The sequence below is a fragment of the Lemur catta genome, chromosome 20, assembly GCF_020740605.2.
Source record: "Lemur catta isolate mLemCat1 chromosome 20, mLemCat1.pri, whole genome shotgun sequence".
Classification (NCBI taxonomy): Eukaryota; Metazoa; Chordata; class Mammalia; order Primates; family Lemuridae; genus Lemur; species Lemur catta.
The window spans coordinates 33899735-33919495 of record NC_059147.1 but is presented as its reverse complement, the minus strand read 5'-3'; the positions used below and the strand labels follow the sequence as shown (position 1 = coordinate 33919495).

Below are 19761 nucleotides of genomic sequence, written 5' to 3'. Positions count from 1 at the left end.
CCTGTGCTCCCAGAGCCACACTGCCCGCGACACCAGGGGCCCCACGTACCTTTCTCCTTCTTGGTCTGGGCTGGGGTCGGGGACCTCGAGCTGGCTGAGGACACGGGGCTGGCCAGGTCTGCATACATGTCCTCTGAGTCCACGCTGTGCACGGAGCTGCTGCTCGACGTGGCGCTGGACACTGAGGAGACGCTGCTCACACTCAGGGACCTGGACACACACACGCACGTCTGTGCCACACGGCCCTGACCAAGGCCGGGCCAGGACGGGGCCAAAAGGAGGGGCCGGCTGGTGTCCCCACAGTCCACTGTCACCCACTCTGCACTCTTATGGAATGTGAGACTGGGGGACTCGGGGCAGGGGGCACCTGTGCCACCACACGGGCCGTCCCACCAGCAAGCGCCAGGCACCTGCTAGGAAGGGAATGTGACTGAGCTGACCCCACAGTGGTGACGGAGTTGAACAGAGGAGCCCTGGTTACGTACACACAACAAAGGGAGACGGCTTTAGCCCACGGGAAAAACTAAAAGCCTGACGGCAGAGCTCCCTCAACCCCAGGCATGCCTTGCCCCAGTGTGGAGGACGACCCTTGTCCCACACGTGGTTCCGCCAGAGCCCGACACACAAGGACTCGGAATGCACAAAACTGGGACTTCGGTGCCCCCTGCCCGGCTGTTACTTGAGAAAAGACCAATTAGCATTTCCTAAGGTCGCTGGGCGCTGGAGTACGGGATGGGGGAACGATGAGAGAACTGAACATCTTTTCTTTTTGAGACAGGGTCTCAGTCTGTCACCCAGGCTGGAGTGCTTTGGCCTCATCACAGCTCACTGCAGCCTCCAACTCCTGGGCCCAAGCGATTCTCCTGCCCCAGCCTCCCAAAGCGCTAAAATCACAGGCGTGAGCCACCTCACTGGACTTTACTTTTCTATTTTTTTTTTTAAAGGTTAGGTCTTTAAAACATTTCAGACCTATTAAGAAAAATCTGGGCAAATGTATAAAATATTACCTGCTGCCTGGAAATGAAACAAAGTTTGATGCAAGGAATCTAGGACTGATTTGATTCTGTCTTGTTTTTAAACCTAGCAGCAGAAATCTTTCTCACTCTCTTCTCTGATTTTTTTTTTTTTTTTTGAGACAGAGTCGCCCTCTGTTGCCCAGGCTAGAGTGCCATGGTGTCAGCCTAGCTCACAGCAACCTCCAACTCCTGGGCTCAAGCGATCCTACTGCCTCAGCCTCCCAAGTAGCTGGGACTACAGGCATGTGCCACCATGCCCAGCTAATTTTTTCTATATATTTTTAGCTGTCTAGATCATTTCCTTCTATTTTTAGTAGAGACGGGGTCTTGCTCTTGCTCAGGCTGGTCTCGAACTCCTGACCTCGAGAGATCCTCCTGCCTCGGCCTCCCAGAGTGCTAGGATTACAGGCGTGAGCCACCACGCCCGGTGTCAATTTCTTACTGGCTCCCCCCCTCCCCCAGGCTGGTTCCCTCTGCCAGGCTGTGACAGGCCCGCGGGGGCCCAGCCAGCCACACGGGAACAGGTGCCGAGGCCGGCATGGCCCCTCGTCCCGCTGGGCGGGGAGCTCCTGGCTCCCTCCACTCGCCCAGGGGACTGAGGGCCTCTGTGCCAGACAGCCCAGCGCCTGGCTAGTGACGCTGTGCAGGAAGCCCCCATCACTAGTTAGCGTTGACTTTCCTCTGTCAAAGCCAAGCCTGACGTGCCCGGTGACCAGACTCCGAGTGCCTGGGGAGACACTCCTGCCCGAGTGGGCTCTTCCTGGGAGCGAGAAACGGGCCCAGCTGATGGGGAGGGGACCCAGCGAGGGCCCTGCAATGACCTGGATCGAGAGCTGGAGCCGCTGTAGCTGCTGCTGCTGCCGCTGCCGCTGCGCGTCCGCCTGCAACACAAGCCGCACCACGGCTCAGAGCGCGGCTAACCGCGGCCCCGGGCAGATTCCCAAGTCAGTAACTTGCTCCTGACTTGGAAGTGGGCGTGGTTCCGTGTCCTTTCAGGTGTGTCTTTTCTCTAAACGCTAAGCATCTCAGGGACTGCACCCTCGCAGGGCAGAGCCAGGCCATCGCCTCCCCAGGGGAGACGCACTCGGCACGCCCGCCACGGCCTCTCCCCTCCTGCTCCAGGGAAACGGAGGCTCCAGGAGAGGATGGACGGCCGAAGCCACCTGTGTCAGGGCTCGGCGCACGGGCACTGCCTCCCTGGGGCGTCTCTGCTCTGCGCTGGCACCAAATGCCTGGTGCTCACCTCCTGGGGGGGCTCCTGGCTTGTCGCTCCTTCCTCCTGGCTTCTCGAGGGTCTCCTGGTTTGGTGGGCTCAGGGGCAGGGGCGGTGGTTTTGGTGGCCTGCGGTGGGGCAGGAGGCGGGGCCGGCTTCTTCACGGGCTTCTCTCTGTGGGCAGAGGAAGGCTCAGGGGGCCGGGTGGGCTGGGGACGAGCCCCCCCACCCCGGCAGAGCAGTGCACCCCGTGGCACAGGCGCCACGTTGTGTCAGCCTGGCCGGCAGCGCCTCCCTCTGGGAACAGCACACGCAGGGCCGCCACACCTGCATCGGTGCGCTCGCCAGGTGCTGGGGCGGCAGAGAAAACGGCCCCACAAACACTTCCTTCCGGCCAGCGGTGGGAAAGCTGTTCCGCACAGCGTGTGAGTGGCACTGCCCTGTGCAGGGACACCCCCTGGGCCACGGCCCCCAGAGCCGACTCCGCAGGACACACAGAAAGTCCTGCGCAAAAGCAGGGGCTCTGTGCCAGACCACAGCCACCCCCACAGCTGCGTGCGGAGCGATGGCATCTGAGAGCACTCGCCGAAGAAGCATCCGTGGGGGGCTCCGGACGACAGGGACAGGGACAGGGAGCTGCTGCGGCTGGGCCCCTGCGGCCCACGCGTGCCAGAACTCACCGCACCACCACCTCATCGCCAGGTGCCAGTAAGTGGATGTGGCGCTGAATGGGATGGACTGATCCTCAACTCAGCAGCTTATTCTTAAAAGGGAGCTGCTCAGGGTTTTCTACACTTGTCTGAGGCCTGTTAGCTAAGGACAAAACCCCAGAAGGAGGGGCCAGCCAGCGCCGGCCACAGGGCAGCCTCGCTCCTCAGCCCAGCCGCTGGCCACGCTGGAGTCCTCGGCAAGGCCACGGCACACGCAGCCACCGTTACTCTGGGAGAAGCCAGGTGCTGCAGGTTGTGCTGGGATGTCCGCACAACCAGCATGTTTCAGATTTTTCAGCAAATCAGACTTTTCTAACTCATCCCAGCAGTTAAGAGGGAGCAACGGGACCCACGGGCCATCCCCCTTCGCCACTTTCAGACACAGCCACGGACTTCCTGGCTCGAGCTTGGGGGGAGCCACCCCACAGCCTGTCTGCCAGCCAAGACCTCCAACGGCAGTGGGGACATTGGCAGCGGTGCCCAAGGCTGCCACACTCTCCTGATGGAGGAGCTGGTCCCCAGGGGAAGCATGTCGCCCACGGCCAGGGCAGCTGGCACCAGGGTGCCTCCCAGCCCCACCCACCTTCCAGGCACCTCACCCACAGCCCACAGAGGCTTCTCCACCTCCGTGGCCACAGCACGACACAGGCGGGGGGCGGGGGCAGGCAGGGCCTCTGAGGACTCAGCCAACCAAGAACACGGAGCTTCTCACGGGGAACTTACCCAGCTTTCCCGGGGGGCGGGGCTGGCTCCCCCTTGGTTCTGACGGAAGGTCTGTGCGGAGAAGGCGTTGGGGACGGGGACGGGGACGAGGAGAAGGACCGGGACCTGGGGAGCAAACGGAGGCATGAGGGGTGTGTGGCCTGCCCCTACCTGGCACGGCCTGAGCCCACAGGACCCGTCCCAGATCCTCAGAGACCGCCACCACAAGCTGCTACCCCCCTAACTCGGTTTCAGACTGTTCTGTCACTTGCTAAAAACATGCCCACAACAGAACAGAGGGCTGAGGGGGCAGCCAGCACTCCTGGGGGGGCACGAGGGAGGGGAGACGCTGCTCTCGGCAGCCAGGGCAGGAACGCGGCTCACGCGCCCACGGAAACACCCGCAGGCCTCGGCCTGTGGGGCCACGGGACCACGGGCAGACGGGGCGCGTGAGGCTCTGGGCTGAGCGGGGACCCCAGGGACCCAGTGGTTGGAAGGTGAGAGCGGTGGGGTCAGGACTGGCCAGGCAGGTGGGTGGAGGGCTCCAGCTGGATGTGACACACGTTTCCAGCGTCAGCAGGTGGACGAGCGCCCTGGAGAGGCAGCGGGTTGGTGGGGGAGCCCAGGCTGGCTTGGCTGTGCCCCGAGGTGCTCTGGCTCCACCGTCCCTCACCACTTAGCTTCCCGACGTGTGTGTGAGGTAAGAGGGGAGAGGCTCAGGGGTCTGTCTCCCCTCAGTCTAAAAACTGTCACGTGAGACTGTCAATACTTCCAGACAGGCAGCACCAACAGGTGGAACGGGGCAGGCCTGGGTGCTTGCAGCCAGGCACGCCGAGACTCCCAGAGCTGCGCGGGACGGCCACCTGCTGACAGCCTCACGCACGCTCCGCCTGCTGGGCTGCCGCCTGGGGGGCCCAGGAAGCAAGGCCCAGTCTGAAGCTGTATCCAAGCAGCTCCTGCAGGACGGCACAAGGCAGCACCAGCAGCCCCTCCCAGCCCAGGCCTCCTGTCATCCTTCCCTGAAGGGTCACTGCAGCTCAGCTTCAGAGAAAACAGCCACCAAGCCCAGGCCTGGGTCCAAGGTCTTCTTGTGGCACGAGGTTCTGGGCAGAGGCGCCCGCTGCCTCGATCCAGCCCTGAGGACCCCTGGCCTTCGGGCTTCAGCGACCACACAGGTGTGCTCAACGGAGGACACAGGGGCACACCCATTGGGGGTCCCTGCTCAGCAGTCACCTGGGCTTTACCAACCCAAAGGAGGCCGCGCAGCGGAGGAAGGTGGACCTGGCTGAGAAGTCTGTGCCCAGATGGTGAGAGTACAGTGACGTGGACAGGGGACATCAAGTGGGATTTGCTGAGAACCGGAGACAGAAGGCAAAGCCCTGTGGTGCCCGCCTGCGACGCTGGGCCCTCCCTGCCTTCCGTGGGAGGCACTCAGCCGGGCCCGCCTTAGGTCTGCGTAGGGAGTGAGACCCCAGGCCCTCTGCTGCCGTTTCCTGCCCTTGCTCATCACAGCTGCCCGGGCTCGGCGTCCCTGGCCTCGGGGACGGCGATGTCACAAGGCTTTCTTCTCAGGCTCTCTCCTGAGACCGTCCACTGGACACAGAGCACAGGTCCCAGGGAACCGTCTCCCCACATCACTGTGACGTCACATTTCCAAATGTCCACACTTCACAGCCTGGCTCAAGCCTTCTTCCCACCCCTCAGGGGCCTGTTTCTGCTGCCAGGCACGAGGGCAGTGGCGCTGTCACAGCTCACTAGAACCTTCCAGTCCTGCCTCAGCCTCCCGAGTAGCTGGGACTATGGGTGTGAGATGCCACACCCAGCGAAGCTTTGGATATTTTTTATAGAGATGAGGTCTTGCGATGTTGCCTGGGCTAGTTTTGAACTCTTGGCCTCAAGCGATCCTCTTGCCTCGGCCTCCCAGATTGCTGGGGTTACAGGTGTGAGCCATCGTGCCCGGTGCATGGCATGTTTCTGAAATGAGGCCCCACAAAGAGGGTGTGACGTGTCCTTCCTCCCCTGGCAGGTGGCACTCCTAAGTGCCCGAGCTCACCTTTCCCCACAGCCCGGGGCTGTCCCCAGTGTGCCCACGGCTGACCCTGAGCCCGCCTCAGAGCTCTCTGCTGCTCTGTACGAGACCCAGCGTCATGGAAAACAGGTCCCACATACAACCTCTGCCCCATGTTCTGCCCAGACTCAGCAGCAGCAGCCGCCTTGTACCGCTGCCCCAGCCCCTCACTGCTACGCCCCGAGTAAGACCACCTGCCAGGAAGGTGACTGGCTTTACTCCAAGAATCTGGGGTTAACGCTTCCGAAAGCAGCAGGGGGAGAGTGTGCGGGGTCTGTGCGCGTCTCTGTTCACGGCGGGGGTTAAGATGTCTCCCGCCCACACACCTGCGGCGGCAGCAGGATGGGCACAGGGCCCGGCTGGGCAGAGCTGGGCGCTGGACACCCTCAGAGGAGGCAGCGCAGACGCGGCCCATGGACACCTCCCCTCTCAGTCTCCCTGTGGCCTGGGTCTTCCCTGTCCTGATGGGGAGAAGGGAGCAGGAGCGGGGGCGGGGAGCAGGGGGTTTCCCACGCGGCAGAGTGTGACAGCAGGGACTGCGCCGGCGGGAAGCTCCCGGGCAGGGCAGGGTGGGGGTGGAGCGCTGATGCCTGCTGGTAAAAGCTCCCATTCAATGCCTTAACCAGTGACTATTTTTTCCTACACAAATGGCAACCAAGATTTGTCTAAAATTCTCTTTTCAATGGGAAAAATATAACAAAAAGTTGTTCAAACCTTCTGTAATGATGCAAATATTCTATATCTGTGCTATTGAATACGACAGACACCAGCTGCACCCGGCGGCTGAGCCAAGTGTGTCGCGTGTGCGTTTCAGCCAGGGGCCCCCAGGGTGCGGTGTGGCTCCACGGGACGTGGCCAGAGCTGGGAGACCCACGGCCAAGCCTCTGACCTCACAGAGCATCTGGCCACACCGTCCCCTCAGCGCGCACCTCACGAGGGGAGAACTCTGGAGCCCGCTGTTGTGGTATCTGGCACCCACCACACGCCGTTCTTCAGAATTTGCCATCAGACACGCCACGCACTGAACACGTCTTGAAAACAAGCACCCGCAGACAGAGACCTGCCACTGAGCACGAATGCGCAGAGCCCAGGCGCTGTCCGGAGGTGCCCACACCTGCCGCCGCTGTAGGCCCCTGCCCGTCCCCGGGACGTACCTGGACCGGCTGCCTGAGAACGAGCTGTGCCTGGAGGACCGGCTGGAGTAGGAGCTGTAGGATGAGGATCGGGAGCGCGACCGGGACGAGCCAGAGCCGGAGTAGGACGAAGACCGCGAAGACGACCTGGAGCGCAGAGGGGGAGGGACGCGGGAGTGAGAGAGGGACCCGACGCCTGGCACCGCCCTCATGGGACATGCTGCTCCCCAGTGCAGACCTGGACCACACAGCTGCACGCACTCACACGCACGGACACACCCAGAGGCACAGGCTCACACACAAACACACCTAGAGGCACGCGCTCACACGCATGGACACACACCATCCCCCCTGACACACACAGACACGATGCAGTCCAGCCCCCTTCAGTGGAGCATGGATTTTGGAAACCAAGACCTGGGCATCATGGGTGCCGAGTGAACAGAGCCAGGTTGTCTGTGCTGCCCCTGCCACCGGCATCCACTAGGAACCCTGACCTCCCACCGGGCACCGCAGGGTCCCCGGCCCCTCCTCTCTGGGGAGTGAGGCCCCGCCCAGCCCCACCACTCGCTTCCTGTGTGCCCAGACCCAGACCACACGCTGAGGTTTCCGAGCTGCTGACCCGACCCCCAGAGAAGCCGACTGCCCGGATCCCAGGGTCCTGCACAGCCCTCCTGGCCTCCAGCCCTCACCGCCCCTCCCTCCAGCGTGGCTGTGCGACTCCCCAAGAGCAGCGGGGCTCGTGACTGGTGTCTGACCCCACTCTGGGTTGCCGCACCCTGGCTGATGCTAACCGTTTGTTCTGGAGGAGCTTGAAGCCTCACCGAGGCTCGAGGTGTCAGTCCTGTCTGGCAGCGATGCTCTTTGCTGAGTGCACAAGTGCCTGTTCAGTCCTGACTTTCCTCAGGCAACGGCTCCAACAGAAAGAGTCTGGCCAGGGTGTCCCCGCATGACCCAGTGGGTGCACGTGGCTGGGGTCAGTGAGGCGGTGCAGAGCGTGGCTCCGCGCTCCCGAGGCGTTTACAACCACGCACACAACCAGCCTCGTTACCTGGAAGAGTTGGAGGCGGAGGCTGACGAGGCTGAAGCTTTCCGACGCCTCCGTGCTCGGCTAGGGGAGACGGACACCCCCAGTTTCTTCTTGGGAGACTTGGATCGGCGCCACGGGTCCTTCCACTCATCTGCCCGCTTCACCTGTGGCCCTGCGGAGGCCGCCTCCTTCTTTGGTGGCTCAGCTTGACGGCTACAATCACAGAGGTGTTAGGACTCTGGGGACCCTGCGTTCCACAGCAAGGCTGTCTGGGTGAGAGGAACGAGGAGCTGAGATTATGGAATGGGCTTATCTAGGGGACACCTGAGCAGTGAAGGGTCACAGAGAAGAGGCAACAGATGTTCCACTTACAGGACTTATCAACAGGACGAGCAGAGCTCTCTCCATTAATGGTCTCAATTTGAAGGTCTTTTTTTCAGGGGAATACCCCTCACTGCCCTTAAGCAGAATGATTATTACTTTCTGGGGGTGTCATTACTTAATCTTCCCAGGGGGCAGAAATGATACTGTCAATTCTAGCAGGGACAGGGATGGTGTCTGCCTCATCTGCTACTTTGTCTCTAGTGCTGGCATATAGTGGGTGCATAATAAATATTTAACAAATTAAGGGGAAAAAATCACTTTCTGTTTTCAAATGCAATAAGAAAGTTTGTGATTTACAAACCCAAGCCCTAAACGTCTTCCTTGCTCTCTGACTGTTTAAAGAGACTCAGGAGTGAGGGAGGGTGGCCAAGCCAGGCCCGCGTGCACAGCCCCTGCTGGCCCTGTCCCGAGGGCCGCGGCAGAGGAGACTGACAGCGAGCAAGTGGGCACACAGCCCTGGGCACCCCTGCCTGGGAGGAAGGAGGCTCAGCACCCGCCAGGAACACCCTGCACCTCTGAATCGGTCCACAAATCCAAACACGCCCTTTGAAGAGACCCAAAACTCATGGCCCTAGAACCAACAACAAAGTAGTTTAATTTCAATTATGAGTAGAGAAAAACTGAAAATGTAAAGGCCTAATATGAAAGTATCTGCAGGTCCTATAAAATCTATATTTTTAATTATTAAAACACCATATAAGTTCATTTAAAAATTCTGGAAAAACATAACAAAGTAAAAATAAGGAAATAAAAATCACCTGTCCCCCCTCACTCTCCGAGGACAGCCAATGGGCAGCACCTTTGTGCACTTCCTTTACACTCTACTTCATTTCCGTGACGGACGGGGACACACACACACACGTGGCCGTGAGCGCAGCGGGGCCTGCCTGGAGGCTGCCGCCGGCACGTCCCTCCCTCCACGCCACACACTGCCGAGAAGGGGTCTTTCTGCCCTGTAATAGCCGACTCTCCGATGTTACATAACCTAAACACTTCTATAGTTAATTGTTTCTACCTTTTAAAAAACACACATAACCTTAAAATGAACTTTTATATATAAATTTTTATGGACATCTGATTTTTTTTTAGGGAAAATTCCTAAGAAATGGACCCCGTGGGTCAAAGCAGGCAGACACTGCAGGTCCTTGCTAAGTGCTGATGAAAACAAACCCAGGACACCTGCCCGCAAGTGCACCCCACTCTCCTCACCCTCGGAGCCACCAGGCTGCGGAGAAGCCACGCCCACCAGCGGGCGGGGATCCGGCAAGCACCCCGCGGCTCTACTCTGCATCTGTGAAGGCATCGCTTCTCACCGCTTCCCTGTCATTTCTCGGCCGCTCCATCTTCTGAGCGCTCTCGCTCTCTGCCCATTTTCTATTTTTTTTTTTTTTGAGACAGAGTCTCGCTTTGTTGCCCAGGCTAGAGTGAGCGCCGTGGCGTCAGCCTAGCTCACAGCAACCTCCAACTCCTGGGCTTCAGTGATCCTACTGCCTCAGCCTGCCGAGTAGCTGGGACTGCAGGCATGAGCCACCATGCCTGGCTAATTTTTTCTATATATATTTTAGTTGGCCAGATAATTTCTTTCTATTTTTTTAGTAGAGACGGGGTCTCGCTCTTGCTCAGGCTGGTCTCGAACTCCTGACCTTGAGCAATCCACCCGCCTCGGCCTCCCAGAGTGCTGGGATTACAGGCGTGAGCCACCGCGCCCGGCCTACTCTGCCCATTTTCTAACGAGCTCTTTACATGTCAGCGGTTGGACCCTCCACTGCTCTGTTTTTCCCAGGCCATTTGCCTCTCAGGGCGTGTGATGCCACCCTCAATGCGTGTCCCTCATTCCTTCCGAGCGCCTGGTGGGCTACGGGCCCTGCCCTCCCACCTACCTGCTGTGCTCACACTACACTCACACCTGCACCTGGGTCCACAGATCTCCAGTCGCCAGCACCTGACTTTCGGACGCCTTGGTGCCTGTGTGCTCGCGGCAGAACTTCCTCACTGCTGCCCCCCGCTCACCGGGCTCTGGGCAACAATGTTGAAACTTATCAACAGCATTGCCATTTATTCCTGTCTTCCTTTATGGGCGTCAGTAAAAGGTTCTGCCTTTAAAAAATGTTTTTTGAAGTGTCTTAGTTACTGTGTTACTGTGAGTGCGATTCTCTGCCACCAGCATTTTGTTCACATCGAGCTTTGCTGTGACATCTGCTTTTATCATACAATCACACACTGACACAGAAACAATGTTGCCTGTTTTCTGTTTTTTTTTTTTTCCCTAAAGACAGAGTCTCACTTTGTTGCCCCAGGTGGAGTGCAGTGGTGTCATCACAGCTCACTACAGCTTCAAACCCCTGGGCTCATGCGATCCTCCTGCCTCAGCCTCCTGAGGAGCTGGGACTACAGGCACAGGCCACCACATCTGGCTAATTTTTCTATTTTTGGTAGAGATGGGGTCTCACTCTTGCTCAGGCTGGTCTCGAGCTCCTGACCTCAAGTGATCCTCCCGCCTTGGCCTCCCAGAGTGCTAGGATTCCACGTCTGAGCCACCGTGTCTGGCCAATTGCTTGTTTATATTTTCAGAACTTCTGTTTAATTAACCAACTGGCCAGCAAACACCAAGCCTACTACCTGTTGAGAAGCCAGGACAGGAGCAACATCCAACATTTAAAACTTCCCCGAGGACACGCCATATCGAGGCTTAAGTCCCTGTTGTCTCAGCCCAAAACCCCAAGAACTATTGCCACATCCAGGTGTCCCTGGAAAAGTAATCCAAGGAGGAAGTGAAAACCTGTCTGACGATTCCACCTGTCCCAGGCCACTAGGTAGCTACTCTCACCTTTACACTTCCTGTGTATTCTTATCCTAAAAGCACAGCAGGAAAAGGAACAGCCATCAGTCACCAGGAGGGCCCAGCCCTTCTACCTCAGGAAAGAGAAAGTGACAGGAAGCAAGACAGTGACCAGTGGCCGCCTCCCCGCTGGACGGCCATGGCAGGAGCCAGGTCGCGTGGGGGAGGAGCAAGGAGGGCTGAGCTGGTCCCATGCCCAGCACGGAAAGTCAGCTGGCCGGAGCTGCAGACGGGCCACCGCAGCCCGCACAGCCTCTGAGAGCCAACATTCCTCCCCAGCAAGACCCTCTCACTCCCTCTGGAGTTAATAATGCTGAATTCCAAAATGAGCTGGCAGTTTGAACACCAGGGCCAGCCCCTGGCCTGGACGGTGCCATCAGTCTCTCCTGCGGATGGGCCTGCGGGCTCCCGACAGGGGGCACTCAGCCCCCGGTGGCTCCTTCCCGTTCTGAAGCGGCCGCTCCAGGCCGCGTCCCACACGGAGTCCTGGCCACCAAGCCCGCCTGCCCAGAGCACGACTGCCGTCCGCACACAGCTGACCCTTTTTATTTCTGACTTGATCACACAATGACTCACTGAGGCAAACCACCTGGTGTTTGCTTTGCAATAATGATATCATGTTTCCTCTTAAAATGTATTTCAGTTTAAAAAGTCAAAATACTTACAATATGCATACAAATAGCAGGTATTACTAGTATCTGGAAACAGCAAACCATGTGGGGGGCACAAGAACTAAGTCAGTCTGGGGTCTCTGAGTCCTGGGTCACTCTGGAGACTTCCGAAATCAGATGTCAAGGCACTGAGCCCAGGTGGTATCCCCCAGACCTGGGGACCCCCACTCTGAAAACGCGGGCACAGACTTGGACGCCCAATTGACGTCACCGATTTCAGTGGCAGAGGTCTTGGGAAGAGTCACTAAGTGGACAATCAGCAAAGAGCTCATTAAAAAAATTTCACTTGGAAAACACGTTCACCTGCTATTCAGTGGGGGAACCAGGCTGAGCAAGACGCCATCTGTCAACGAGCAAAGCCGGGGGGTGGGGTGGTGGGGGGGTGGCGGCGGGTGGTGGTGCTGGCGGGGCACGGCGGGTGGTGGCAGTGAGCACCTCCAGCCAGACCCTCTTCCTTACTACTCCCTCTAATTCCTTAGAGAGTTTTCCAAAATTTCCCAAATCAGTGTGGTTTATATTACAGAAAATATCTCAAATGTTATTTAAAATTTTTCCATTTCTGCAAAGAAAATGTTCTAACGCGTTGACTGCTACGTGCTCTCAGGAATTTTACTAATAACTGTTTTTAGTAACATGCTCTCATCTCTTCATAGGGAGGGAAAGGAAGGCCCTCGCCGAGGGCCTGCACGCGATGACCAGGGGACAGCTGCTGCGCCCTGGGAGCCTGGCACAGGCCAGCACCTCCGACTACTGCGCTCGTGACCTGGGGCCGACCGGGCTGGGGCCGTCGGGTGGCCACCTCCACTGTGCTCTGACCACGCGTCCCCAGGCCCCCAGGCCACGGCACAGGGCAGGGCTGCCCCCCGGCTTGCTAAGGCAGCCCAGGGAGCCCAGGGCAGAGCCCTTCTCAGTGAAGGACAACCACCCAGAGGACGTCCAATTAGACCTGGGAAAACCAGGCAGACAAAAAACTAAACCAAGACACAAACCTGCAGGTTTACCGCACCTTCCCACTGTGTGCAGCCTGGCTCCTCACAACGGGGCGGGGAGGAGGAGGAGGAGGGAAGGAAGCCCAGTGTGAACTGAAGAAAGCAGGTCAGGTGACCTCAATCAGCAATGCCACTCACGGCTGGGCAGGGGCAGACCTGGGATTTGCATAAATACGCCTCAACAGAAGAAAACTCTGCAGATAATCCCTGGCCAAGGAAGTGGCCTTCCCTACAGCACGGGACACCACTCTTATCTTCCAGGCAGCGCCTTCGTTCAGGCCGGGGTGACTCTCCGAGGGGCAAAGGGCAGCCGCACCGTCCGTGCACGCTCTGCAGGCAGACGGGGCCGGGGCCTGGGCAGCACAGGTCGTGCCTCCGCTGCCAGCCGAGCGGACCATGAGTGCCGGAGAGGCAAGGCTGTCGCCGCCATCTGTGTGCGGAAACCCCGACCTGAGCAGCTGCCAAGCTTGGGGTCAAAGATAAAAACGACGAAGGTTCTTTTCTGAAATCCAAAGGGCTGAACATCTGACAAAGAGGAAAGGGGAGGTGACGCAGACGGTCTCGCTGGCTGCACCTGCTCGCACCACTTCCGGGAGCACCGAGGCTCCCCCCACAGAGCCTCTTTCCTGGCCCCTGTGTGCACTGGGCCACAGACCTGTCTGCACCTCCCTCACGACACAACAGAAAAGGCCGGAGCAGGTCCTGAGTGCCTGTCCCGTGGCCTGTGAGCGGCCCTCACCCTCCTGGACTTCCCGCCAGCCCAGTGTGTACGACGGCATCACAACCTCAGGGGGCGACCCCCTAGTATCCCCTCCTGTTCACGCACTAGCAAGGCACGCAGGGACTCCTGCCGGCTGCAGACACTGAGCCTGATGACACCCCCTCCCTGTGAAGCCCTTCCAGGACCACCGCTGCCATCTGCGATCCCCCCGCTGCCGTCTGCAATGCCCAGGACAGATCAGAACGAGAAGTCAGAAGGTCAAGTTTTTCCGGTGGTAACAGAAAAATCACTGACTGTACTACAGTTGACCATACAAGGACCGGGGGCGTCTCACTTTGGCAAGTTCTGAGCGGGCCGCCCCCGGCGTCAGAATGCCGAAGTCCAGCCCCAGAGCATCCTGGACGTGCTGCGTGTCTGACACACTCAGGGTCAGCAGAGCAGCCCCCACCCTGCGGGTGGAGGACAATTCATCACGACTCCCGACATTTGGATCCCAGACATGGATGGACCCCAGTCCCGGGAGGCATCAGGGGACAGTGCTGAAACGGAGGTGAGGAACCTGCTCACACACGGCAGCTGCCCCGTGTGGGGCTGAAGGAGGGATGGCAGCGCTGGAGAAATCAGGAGTCACCAGAGGGAAACCCGACACTGACTGCTTGCAGAAAAGGCAGTGGAGAGCAACGGACCAGCCAGAGCAGACCCGAGGGGCTGTCACCTTCCTCCACAGCTCAGGCCGAGGGCCACACGGACACACCCCCATCTGTAAGACAAGTCCTAGCACGGAACAAACAGGAACAGCAGCATTTATATCGCAGTGCCTCATACTGTACGTTACACCTCTAACCCTACCTGGCCCCTTATCCAGAAGCTGAGTCTAAAACCGTGTTTCTTACTCGTTTTGGGGGAGTCATTAAATCTCTTTGAAGAAACTAGCTACGCCAGCCGCCCCACTCCCTGTCTGAGATCCTGAGACCTCCAGATGCAGGTGCAGGGCTCACCCAGACGACTCTGGGCAGGCACTGGGGGCTCCCACGGGCGCTGACACACGTCTGTGAACCCAGCAGGAAAACAGGGTGGCTGCAGCGACACCAAAGAACCAGGGCGGAGCGAGTGCTGAGGCGAGGTGTGCCCCGGGGCCAGCCCCCCCAGCCAGGGCCTCCCGCTGCAGCCCTGCGGGCAGCACAGCCGTGCAAGTCCCCGGGACGTCTGAGCCAACAGCTCACGGCAGCCAGGCAGTTCCTACGGGAAGGTCCCCGTCACGCTCGTGTACACAGTGACACCCTTGCCCGTGCCAGCCGGAGGACATCGCACTCGCCGCCTCAGCTGTGAGCACACCTCTGGCCCGGCTATGAAGACCAGAGGTGGGTTTCACAAAAGGGATGCACCCCTAGTTGTGTGCACGCATTCTGCAGAACTGGATGGAAGGTTCTGTGCTCATCTGAAAGAGTGACGCAAGACCGCACTACGGCAACCGCACCCGGTCTGGAGAGCGGCCGGTCAGAAAGTCCTGAAGCAGATTCCGACAGGAGACAGCTCGCCCATCACCTCTCAGCATGGACCACCTGAGCGGGCGAGGAAGCGCCTCGGAAAAGAGGGGTGTTAGGCTGGGTAAGGAAAAGAAGGGGCTCCCCAAAGGACAGGGCTGAGGGCTGAGTGGCCACTCAGATGGTTTGGGTGCCACTTCCCACCCTGCCCCGCCTTGCCCATCCCGGGAGAGGTCCTCAGTCTTGCCCAGAACACACGACGGTGCTGGCTCCTGTCTGCCCTGCTGCGCGACTGCACCCCCTCTCCTGAAGCCGAGGGGTGACCAAGTGTGTGAAGTGGAAGTGCTCGGGCGTCAGGAGCTCATGGGGCTGCAGACTGAGCAAGCGCACTGCCAGGCTCAGGCAGACCATCCCGTGCAGACGCCGCGCTGCCCCGCACAGAACCCCGCCTTGACGCTCCACCCAGCACACGAAGGCAAAGCCTCTCCAAGCGGCTCTCCCTAGATGAAATTACGTCATTCTCCTATTTCAGCTGAGGAAAGTTCTATCCATCTGATGATTAAAAATTCCCAGCCTGTCAAAGGCGAGGCCATTCACACGGTCATACACATGCATGTGTGTCACTGCTGGGAGTCCAGCTACTCTGGAAAGAGCGGTCACACCAGTTCTGGCTGATAAGGGAAAAGGAAGCAGGAGCTCCCTGCTGGAAATTCTGCTGTGGGGAAACCCTTGCCCTCTGGGCGGGGAAGGGGCCTGGCAGTGCTCCCTTGGGGCGACCAAGGACAAGACTGGAGACTCCGGAGCACCCAGCAGCCAGGCCGAATGCAGATCAAGTGCTGCAGGAGAGTCCCAGCGCTGTGGCCAGCAGCGTGTGTGTGTGCGTGTGTGCGTGCATGTGTGTGCGGGTGTGCATGCGTGCCACGTGGTGGCCGCAGGAGCACAAGTGAGTGCTCTGAGAAGCTGAGAAAGGGGATGGGAGCCTAACAGGAGGGAAGTGGACCAGGTGGGAAACAGGACAGGAGACTGGCTCTGGCCGTTGCTGATGAAAGCTGGGTCTGACTTCGGGAAGACCCATTTAGTCCACAGTCTGCTGAACGGTGCCTGAGCTCAGATCAGACCACAGAGCGTCTGAGTGCTCCCTGATCCCGTCACTAACGTCAGAATCCATCAGTGTCTGAGGGTCCAGAGCCGGGGTCTGTGATCTGCTCCCTGGTGCGGAGCCAATACATGCCACCACCTTTAAAAGAGTCTTCTGGATTCGTAACATACCCCTCCTGGGGAGGCCAAGCAGCGCCAGCCTCACACAGGGGCACTGGGGCCGCACACACACCTCACCCCACGCGTGAACGTGTGGCCACAGCAGGGAAACACCAGCCGGCTGTGGGCGAGGCCACCCCCACACCTCCACTGAAAGCACACGCCCTCCTGAACATAAATCCTCCCTGAGTTGGAAACACGACACCTGACGTGGAAGACGCTCCCTTTCTTGGAAACGAGGAGGATATGCCAGCAGGGGCTGGAGGAGGTCTGTGGCCAGTGTCGATACGCCCCTAAGCCACTGAGGCACACGCACTGACGGGACTCACGCACCTGCCAAGCTACACGGCAGACTGACCTTTGACCTAGATGTCACGGCCCAGGTCTCTGCTTCACAGACCAAGGATGTGGACAGGAATGAAAGTGCCACCCTGTCAATCTGGAAGGCGGACTGAGCTAGGCAGACTCTGCTTGCAAAGATCAGTCTGCAATTTTGTCAATCCTATACCACTTGACTGTGTCACAGAAGGTAAAAACGCAGGCTGCTGCCAAACGCAGAACATACCGACGGCATCCAGGTGCCAGAGAGCACCAGCTCGGGGCAGGGCTCTGTGACGGCCACCGGACACTACAGTGGGTAGCAGGACAGAGGCTGGGGAGCGTGCGCTGATGTGACCGCAGGGACAGCATGCGCTGGTGGGCGGGAGAACAGGCAGGAGGAGAGACCCTTGTGTGCAGGGGGATCTGAGCGAAGCCCCGGAGGCGGCGTGGGGCAGCCCATCCAGGCAGAGGGATCTGCCCAGGTGAGGCCCCAGGGGCCTCGGGGAGGATGGAGCCCCGGGGCTGAGTCCACCTGGGAACTCGGGGCACTTTAGGGGAAGGGCTTCCATCGAAACAGGGCTTGAAAAGGCCAAAGAAGGCAGAGTAGTGCCAAGGTCAACAGCAGCCTCTCTGTTCGGATGACTACATCAACTCCAAAATCAATTAAGGAGTGATTACTGTACATAAAAAGATTCAATACACCTAAAATACGTGATTTAGTTTTGATGTTCTTTAAGAACATTACTTTGCCCAGCGTTAGGAAAGTATGAAAACAGCAGTGCATTTAGAGAAGTCGATTCACTGTGATCCGGGGGAGGGAAAGTCAAACCAGCCCCTGCACAGCTAAGAACCGCCACAGCCACGCACAGCTCAGAGACAGACGCAGGGCGAGAACTCTCTCTCAGAAACACACCTGCACATGAGAAAGGACACCGCCCAGTCACCTGGACAGGATGAGGGGACGAGGGGCTTTGCGTCCACCCTCTGGTGGTGGTGACCCCTCCTACACCAGAGCCCCAAAGCCCCCCTGAAGGGAAGTGTGAGAAGAAAGCTAAGGACCAGGGTGGGGGGCCCACACCGAGCTGCATGGGGAGCGTGGCCTCTCCAAGGGGTGGCCCCATGTGGCTCTGGCCACGCGGCTGTCCACGACCATGGGTCTCGAGGAGCCCAGCTTTACTGGCAGGTGAAGACAAAACCTGGATTTTTATGAGTTGAGTCAAAGAAGACATGTACGCAGCCAAGGGCCTCGGGTGAGTCTGGGGAAACTTCCCGAGAAGGAACGACTCTGACACCCCGGCTCTGCTCCGTGGGCTGGAGTGCAGTGGTGTGATCACTGCAGCCTCAAACTCCTGGGCTCCAGCGATCCTCCTGCCTCAGCCTCCCCAGTAGGTGTGACTACAGGAGCACCACCACGCCCGGCCGATTTCACTGTATTTGTAGAGATGGGTCTTTCTGCTGTGTTGCTTAGGATGGTCTCGAACTCCTGGCCTCAAGCAGGAGGCTCATCCTGGCAGCTCCTCAAGTAGTGAAAACAGTGACCACAGGACCCAGTAACACCACTCCTAGGTGTACACCCAAGGAAAACAAAAACCTACGTCCACAAAAACGTTCATGTTCACAACAGCCAAAATGAGAGAATGCCCCAATACCCACGGTGGACGAATGGGTCAACAAAACGTGGCTTCCCATACGACTTTCCACTCAGCCACGGGAAGGAATGAAGTACTGACACACGCTACCACATGGATAAAACCTAGAAACATTACTCTCAGCAAGAGGAGCTGGTCACAAAAGGCCACGTATCGTGTGATTCTGTATCTGTGATACAAATCAGACTAGTGGCTGCTAGGACGGGAGGCGGGGTGGGGGAGGAGGCTGGAGAAAACAGGGAGTGACTGCTAACTGGGAGATAAAAGTGTTCTAAATTTGGCCTGGGTCAATTGGCTACACAACTCTGTGAATATTCTAAAAACCACCAAATTGTCACTTTAAATGCGTTACACGGCAAATAACTTGTATCTCAATAAAGCTGTACACCCCCCCCTCAACCTTTATCCAGCTCTATGACTCTCTAGTGAGGACCACCCTTCTGCTCTAACATTAAAGTATGTTTGAAAGAAAGAAAAAGGGCTGTCCTAGGCCCGTCTTTGGGCCTTTGCTGGGGGTCCCTGCTGTCCCCACCAGTGGCACCCTCGCGTCAGCGGAGCCCGGCATGGAAGAACACAGAGAGCTCAGGAAGCCCCAGCCCCTCCACCTGCGTCCCAGCTGCCCAGCATCACAGACCCCTGCGGGACCCAAGGCCCTCCCCAAGCGTCAGGGCCAGAGGTGCTCTGGAATCCAGAACTCTCCTGACTTAGGACATAACGTGGTGCACACGGTGTGCGTCAAATAACATGCACTACACACGGGCGCAGCACGCATCCAAGTGCATTGGGCTGTTCGGCGAGCCTGAGCCGTCACCGGGGACCCACACGGCGAGAGCCGCCCGCGGTGCAGGACAGAGAAGGCTGGGAGAGCTCTGGGTCTGGCCCGCGGGCTTGGCCGTGGCCGCACCGGGTCTCTGGCCCAAGCACTGGGCAGCAGGGCCCTGGCCGGGAAGCCGGGCCTACCTTGGTGGCTGTGGCGAGCGGGGCCTGGGCTTCTCCTTGTCCTTGTCCCGCTCCTTCTCCCGCTCGCGGTCGCGGTGCTGCCGGTCCTTCTCGTCGCGCTTGGCCCGCTCGCGTTCCCACTCCTCCTTCCTCCGCTGCCGCTCCTTGTCGCGCTCCCGCTCTCGCTCGCGCTCTCGCTCCCTCTGCCGGCGCTCCCGCTCGCGGTCCCGCTCCCGCTCGCGCTCCCGCTCGCGCTGTCTGTTTTCTCTCTCGCGCTCCCGCTCCCTTTCCTTGTTGAAAAGCCAAACACACAGGAGTATGATTGGAGCGGTGCGGGGAGGCAGGCGGGGGCAGGGAGAGGAGGGTGCGGGGAGCACTCAGTGCTGACTGGATGCCAGAGATTCTCCTCGAAACACAGCGTTAAAAATCAGGCAGGTGGCAAACTAGAGCCAGACACAACCTGAACGTGAAGTCCTCCCAACCACGACCCTTACACTAACTCAGTCAAGACCTCTGGCCCCACGGTGGGCGTGCGTGATCCCAGCGCTCTGGGGGCCCGAGGCGGAGGATCGCTTGAGGCCTGGGGTTCGAGGCTGCAGCTGAGCTGTGAAGGCACCACTGCACCCAGCCTGCCT

At 59.0% G+C, this 19761-nt stretch overlaps 1 protein-coding gene across 6 annotated transcripts in view; it reads right to left on the bottom strand.

Annotated features, from left to right (window-relative positions):
• ZC3H18 (zinc finger CCCH-type containing 18) overlaps positions 1–19761 on the bottom strand; it is a 53856-nt gene that overhangs the window by 3717 nt on the left and 30378 nt on the right. For 5 of the 6 annotated variants that reach the window (XM_045533789.1, XM_045533790.1, XM_045533791.1 and 2 more), the window contains 7 exons: positions 19148–19416; positions 7894–8085; positions 6864–6989; positions 3663–3767; positions 2260–2403; positions 1838–1897; positions 50–210 (listed from right to left, as the gene is read on the bottom strand). In XM_045533789.1, the coding sequence (XP_045389745.1) occupies positions 50–210; positions 1838–1897; positions 2260–2403; positions 3663–3767; positions 6864–6989; positions 7894–8085; positions 19148–19416 (1057 nt within the window). The remainder of the gene's footprint in view (positions 1–49; positions 211–1837; positions 1898–2259; positions 2404–3662; positions 3768–6863; positions 6990–7893; positions 8086–19147; positions 19417–19761) is intronic. The other variant, XM_045533793.1, reaches the window with a different exon arrangement.